This window comes from Triticum dicoccoides, chromosome 1B (assembly GCF_002162155.2).
Source record: "Triticum dicoccoides isolate Atlit2015 ecotype Zavitan chromosome 1B, WEW_v2.0, whole genome shotgun sequence".
Taxonomy (NCBI): Eukaryota; Viridiplantae; Streptophyta; class Magnoliopsida; order Poales; family Poaceae; genus Triticum; species Triticum dicoccoides.
The window spans coordinates 29,487,612-29,494,778 of NC_041381.1; the positions used below are offsets into that span (position 1 = coordinate 29,487,612).

A 7,167-nucleotide genomic window follows, 5' to 3' on the forward strand; every position below is an offset into this window, starting at 1 on the left:
ATTTTGATAAATGTGTGGGTAATTGAAGAAATATCCATATTTTTAAAAGGTTATTCATACAATCAATGAAATTTCAACCACTTTAAAAATAATATTCATAATATTACTGTATGTTGGAAAATGTTAGTGAATTTCTCTTTTTTTATTTCTTAAAAATGAATGGAAAAAATAGAATAATGAAACCAGCAAAAAGGAAAATAGAAACGGAAAAGAAATAAAACTGAAAAGGAATTTTTTTAACAGAAAACGAAAACAAATGAAAGCCCAACAAAATGAGTCGGCCCACTAGCACACAAGTACCATGGGCTATATCGGTATATAACATATAACATTTGGGATCTTGTCTACGGCCGCCAGTCACATGGACACATGGTGGTATGCGGGCAGCTCAATGTGCAAATTTTTCTGTGGATTTGTAACTTTTTGGGGGTGATTTTGTACCTTGATCAATTATGCTCTAGTTTTTTTTGTATGTTCTTTTTGAAATTTTGACCAAGTTTATAGAAAGATATATCAACATCTATAGCACACTAAAGTAGTTTCAATAGGATTATCATAAAATATAATTTCATATCACATGTATTTGATGTGGTATATATTAGTATATGTTTCTATATCCTTGGCCAAACTTAAAGAAATTTGAGTTAGAACAAAACTAAATTTTCAGTTAATTTGAAGTGGAGGCTGTATATGAAAACGTCCTGAGTGAGCTACTATATGTAATCTGAATATTTTAAAAGGTTACTATTGCATTCGGATAAGAACCAAAGTTATAGCGATAGTTGCAACATGCATGTAATCTGAACCAAATTGTTTGTTTATTCATGTACAGGCCTCCCTTCCGGCAATGGCATCCATTCTCGAGCAGATGTTCGGGCTCACAATGACGGCCAGGATTTCAGTTCGCTCCTTTAGCCCTATGGTAAATAATTTATGTGTAGCCACCTCTATACGTTGTACTGAAAATGAATGTCTAAACTGGCATCTCTCCATACTATAGGCTCAAGATACGACCATGGTGATCTCGAAGCTGAGTCGCGTGGCTAGTGAGGAGCGAGCTCTGTTACAGGAGTGTCACGAGTTGCTTGGACGGCTCTCTGCACTGCAGGTAGGTTTGGTGCTTCTTTTACGGGGAAATATCTTTACTTTGTATATGGCTAATTATATTAATGTACAGATTGAAGAACAGAGTTTGCGTTGCCATATGGTGCAATCGTCGTCTTTGAATCTTGTGAATGTGAATTAGTATGGTTTTAGCCATATAACCAGTGTTGGTGGATTGTGTCCCAACGCCGGATTAAAATCAGAGTTGTGGTGCATCTTTACAAAGGGGCAGAAAAGAGTAGTTGCTGATACGAGCTAGCGCAGCGTTGACAATTCCATGTGAAATGTTGTTCGATGCTCTTATATACTCCCTCCGTCCTAAAAAATAAGTGCCTCAATTTTGTACTAACTTTAGTACAAAATTATACTAAAGTTGAGACACATATTATGACACGAAGGGAGTAAAAGCTTAACATCCAAAATAAGAGTGGATCCTAACTATGCGTTTTTTCATTGAACTTTTTTTAGATAGCCTACTACATGCACCATATGGCAAATTCTTCCCTGTCATCACAAAATGTCTACCAGCTGAGTAGATATTTTTGTTGTTGTTATAATGTGAAAATTGTGAAAACATTCTAGATTATATTGGACACATAATCTTTTTTTTTTCTGAAAATCCGCTGCAACGATAAATTAAGTCACATGGATAACATCAGGGCCAGGCCCATGGGCACCAGGGCCAATAATTTTCAGCCCCGAGTTCAGTTCTTCAAGGCAACATGCCCATTATCCCCAAATCATTAGTTAGACGCTACCCCTTAAAAAGGGCACTCCCATCTTCATTGGTGGCGACAAGTGACGCATTGCATATGTGCCACTTATCGCAACCCGGGAGTATGTGATTTTTTTTCATTCAATTTTTAAACATTTTATCTCTAGGATCGTGCGTCCAATTAACGAACGTTTTCACAGGACCAAATAATAAGAAAATTATGAAAAGGTTAGATGATTTTGCGACCAATAAACTTATGCCACATGGCAAACATCAGGGTCGGCCCCATGGTGTGCATGACGTACAGTTTCCAGCGCTTAGTTTTGCATCTTTCCCAATATCCGCTTCGGGAGCTTCTATTCGGCGCTTTTAGTGCGGCTTAGCGCTCCTGTGCGCCCCTAGCGGGTCGGCCTAGCAACCTGCTCAACAAACACTGTGAATAAAAATATTTTCAGAATGGGAGACATGAGATTTGAACCTGCATGCTAAAGTCGTTGACCAAGACTTGGCGCAATAGCAAATAGAACAGGATCATTAGTTTTCTACAATCCGAAAACAGTGCTATTTAATACTTCCTCCGTCTCATAATATAAGAGTGTTTTTTACACAGTTGTGTAAAAAACACTCTTATATTATGGGACAAATGGAGTGCTTCATTTAGTACAACATTAACAAATACTCCCTCTGTAAACTAACATAAGATTGTTTAAATCACTATTTTAGTGATCTAAATGCTCTTATATTAGTTTACAGAGGGAGTATTTTGTACCCATATAAATCATTTGAAAAAAGAAAATGTAAATTTGAGAAAAAAATCATAGACTTGAAATCAAGAAGTTCACCAGTATGGAGAAAAAGTTCATTTTTTTTCCAAAAATTTAATGTAATACGAAAAAAGGTCGTCAATTTTGACAAACTTAATCAAATTTTGTAAAAAAAATCATCAATTTGAAATAAGTTCATCAGTTTTGAAATAAAATCATGAATTCCAAAAAAGTTCATCAATTTCTAAAACAATAATTGATTTTTAAGAAAAGTTCACAATTTTTTTTAAAAAGTTCACCGATTTTGGAACAAGTGCATTAATTTTAAAAAGTCAGTTTTAAAAAAAGTTCATCAGTTTAAAAAAAATTCAAAATAGTTCATCATTTTTCTCAAAAGTTCACAAATTGTAAAAAGTTTATCAAATTTTTGCGAAAAAGATAAAGAATTCAAAAAAGTTCATCAATGTTATAAAAACAGTTCATGAATACAAAAAAGTTCACCGGATTTTGGAAAAGCTGTACACAGAAAATATTCATGGATTTTAAAAAGTTCATCGATTTTGATAAAAATAATCACACATTTTGGAAAAAGAAAAGAAAATGGAACAAGAAAAAATAAATAGAAAAAGAAAAAGAAGGGAGAAATGAAAAGAAAAGAAGAAAATAATAAAATGGATGCATCTATTTATATTTGGGTGGCTTTCCTCGTTGGCTACCATAGCTAAACTAGACAAGGAGGTTGTGTGTCTGAATCATACCCCTTTGCTCACACTTTTTTGGTCTTTAAATCAGAAAAAAAGAAAGAATAGATGGGCCGCTTAAAAAAGGGAAAAAAGAATAGATGGGCTGGCCCAGGAGCAGGGGGGGTGGCAATTTGTGGAACACACTGTAATGAGGCCTTACGCCGAGGGCCATGACGTGCAACCCATCAAGCTAATGCGCCCATTTATGTTGTTGGATTCGTAGGTCCACATGCTTCAACCGCTGGCCCACACCCTTGTATGGACCGAAAAACTATATCTCGCTTACTTTTTTTGAGAATGCCGCTCTAACTTTATTCATCTGCAAAGTTAAAGGGGCCGTTACAAGATGATGAGGAGTGCCCAACCAAAAATGCGGCCTACTGCTAAGCGAAGGGATAACTTAGTTAGACTATGAGCTTCGTAGTTGCTCTTTCAACTCTCATGACTAAAATAAAATGGGTGCACTGGTAGCACCAAATGGCCCGGTGCAGCAAATATTTCCCGACCTGATACACATGGCAAATGGGCAAGCGTCTACCTCTTCTTTTTGGGTGTGCGTGTCCAAACTGCACATGGTTTATGTCCTAACCATGTACGACGAGGGTGTTTGTATAGGGGAATGTATCTGGTGCACCCGCACTTTTGGTGCTACCGGTGCACCGGATGCCATGGAATATTTTTAAAAATCTGAAAAGAAAATCTAGCATGTTAACGCAATATCAATATATGATGTCATACAATTTCATAAAAAGATTTGAAATATTATTTGAGATACAAAAATGACAAATTTGACATTACTGTGATAATGGGTCAAATATAAAGCCCAAGTTATGTTATGTACTATTCAGTGTTGAATTTATCATTTTTGTTTTTCGAGTTATGTTTCGAACTTTGACTTGAAATTTCGTGACAACCTATATTGATGTTGTGTGAATGTATTATGTTTGTTTCTAGAATTTTTTAAACATTTTAAAAGCACAATATGAGTTCGGTGCACCGGTAGTACCACAAGCTCCAGTGCACCAGATATTTCCCCGTTTGTATAGTAACCAAGGCCTTGGTTCTTATTCAATTTATGGATTATCCTTACATAATACATTTATTCCACAACAATGCCAGCTTCTCCAACGAGAATACAACATTTTTTACATGAATGGAAACACAAAACTATTACGTGATGTCTCCTCTGCAATTAGCTTCTAGAATTTCAGCCATAACTCTCTTAAGTGAACGTTCCTGAATTAGAATATGAGAGTGGTTAGTATGAGCAATCTTGATGAACTTGAAGTGTATGCTATTCCGCTGCTGCTGCCTCCTCATTTCTTCCACAAATGCCAACAAGCTAACTAAGTTGACGACATCGTCACCATCGCCATATACATACTCTGGCTCCACATCAAAGTTACTATCCCAGTATACTGCCTGATCTATTGTTTGGAAACCAACTCCATTGAGGTATGTCGTCGGCACCATTGGAGCATCAACCTTTAGATTCATCCGAAGTATCCATTTTATGATGTCAATGCTGAAACCGAGATCCATGAGCAAATCCCTGTAGTCATATGCTGAGTAGTTCATATGTTTGGTGACTACAAGCGGCTCATGACCAAAAACTCTGGTAGATGGGAAGGATATAAGGGAACTCGCGAAAGTTCTCCACATTGGACGCAAACCCAGCCAAGGTACGGTCGGTATAAGAATGACTGACGGCCCAGAGGCGAAGTTCGTGAGCACCTGTACAAAGCCCGTAGGAGGTGTGGGTGCTATTAGGACCATGTGTTTGATGAATTTTTTCCTCCATGGAAGGGGAGTCGAATTGACGAAGTCGAGGGCTGCCTTGCCTCCGAAGCTGTGCCCAACGAGGATGACAGGCTTGTTCCCGTTCTTCTCGCTCGCATGCTGCACCAGATTCTTGACACGGGCAAAGTAGTCGGTGTACACCCGAGATGGCTGGCCGGGTGAAGGTGGAGCGTGCCGTAAGTCGTAAGGAGCGCCGAAAAGAGTATCTCTGTCGCGATAACCTAGTGCCTCCAGTTCTTGGCGAAGTTTTGACATGCAATAGATGTTAAGGCCGCCCCTAAAGCAGGCAAATTTCAAGATCAAGAACTCACACAAGAAGAAACAGCGTTCCCCTCCTTTCCAAAGAAAATACCAAGTGCAGTATTAATAAATCCGTACTAAATGAATTACTAGTTGCCAAGGGATCACTTCTATATGAACTTACACTTCGTCCTTTGAGGTGAAACCGTAGGAGGAGCCGAAGTCGGGCACGCGCGTCTCGACGCCGGGCCGGTTCCGGAAGTCGTTGAGGACGGGGTCATACACGAGGCTCATCTGCTCCTTACAGCATGGAAGGTAATCATGGTCGAGCACGTCCCGGGTGTTGTTCCAGAGAGGGAACCATCCCTTCCCCTTGAGCGCTCCGCAGCGCGGCGCCGACGGGGTGTAAGCGTCGGTCAGCCGCGCCTCCAGGTTGGGACAACTTATGCCAGGGAACAAGATTATCGGGTGGTAGACACGGAGCCGGCCCTGGCGGACTCTGACGCCGGCGGCTTCATCGGTCGACAAGTAATCGCGAAGGGGAGGCGGAAGGAGCAGGAGCAGCAGAGGTAGCAAGCGAAGGAGCTGTGTTTTCATGGCCATGGCTGCACTGCGATAGCGTTATCTGGGAGTGGTACGAGCTGTGGTCATGGCTGCACTGCAAGAACCATGTCGGTACTCAGTTGTCGGTACCGGGTGCTGGCCATATAGAGTACTGGCAATGTCATTTTCACGGGCCCTAATATTAATGCGAACATGTACATATTACCTACTTGTTCCAATGAATAGCCGATATGTAGCACTGGTAGTCAGGGCCGTCTCTTGTGGTCGACGCCGAGCATTGCAAACATGCAAAAGACGATCGAGGTCCACCCGTTTTCTTTGGCAGATATAGCTACCACGGTGCTCATCAGCGACGTCGCTATGACTCCTCCTTCCTCACCACGTGCACCGTCCCTTTTCTCACCGAAAAACTCCAGCTGCTAGTACAGTTAGAGCATCTCCAACAGCAGCGCTTCGCGCCGCGCGCAAAAAACTAGTTTGCCGCGCGCGCTTCGGCTGGTTTAGCGTGGCCGCCAGCGCTGGCTCCAACAGCCGCGTTAAAATGCAGCGCGCGCGCCGCTCCAGCAGCACGTAAAAAATGCAGCGCGCGCGACTCGCCGGGCATTGCATATATGGCATTTTAGACACAAAATGAGTTTGAAACATTCAAAATGCAATGAACATGACATATAAATTCACACAAACAAGTTGATGAATAAAAGTTCATACACACAAGTTCAAAATCATGCCCACAAGTTCATCCAACCTAGTTCAAAATGCAAACCAAGTTCAAGACACAAATGAAAGACACACCAATCCTCTTCCTCGTCTTCGTCCTCATCTTCCAAAGACGATTCTTCCGCCTCCGAAGATGAATTTTCCTCCCTCTCCTCATCACGCACCGCATCACGTGAAGCTCCGACGGTGTTGGCAAGATCTTCAACGGCATCTTCATGGGAATGTGTGTGAGGAGGCACATCGAAAGACATTCCGCCCATGGCGGCCGGCGGTGCACCCATGCCTCCCATGAGAGAAGCAAAACTCATGCCTCCCATGACGGCCATAGCGTCGGAGGGTGCTCCAAAGCCACCCATGCCTCCCATGGCGGCCGGAGGTGCACCCATGCCTCCCATGGCACCTAAACCGCTCATGGTACCTCTGAAGCCACCCATGACACCCATGGCGCCAAGGCCACCGCCAATGCCACCGCCAAGGCCACCGCCACCCATGCCGCCAAGGCCACCGCCACCCATGGTTC

At 41.7% G+C, this 7,167-nt stretch overlaps 1 protein-coding gene across 1 annotated transcript; it reads right to left on the minus strand.

Annotated features, from left to right (window-relative positions):
* Nucleotides 1–4,367: 4,367 nt before the first annotated feature.
* Nucleotides 4,368–6,059, minus strand: LOC119317255 (lecithin-cholesterol acyltransferase-like 1). The gene is made up of 2 exons (XM_037591688.1): nt 5,551–6,059; nt 4,368–5,403 (listed from the first exon to the last, which is right to left on the minus strand). The coding sequence occupies exons 1-2, from the start codon at nt 5,967–5,969 to the stop codon at nt 4,497–4,499; spliced, it is 1,326 nt and encodes a 441-aa protein (XP_037447585.1). The 5' UTR covers nt 5,970–6,059; the 3' UTR covers nt 4,368–4,496.
* Nucleotides 6,060–7,167: the final 1,108 nt, after the last annotated feature.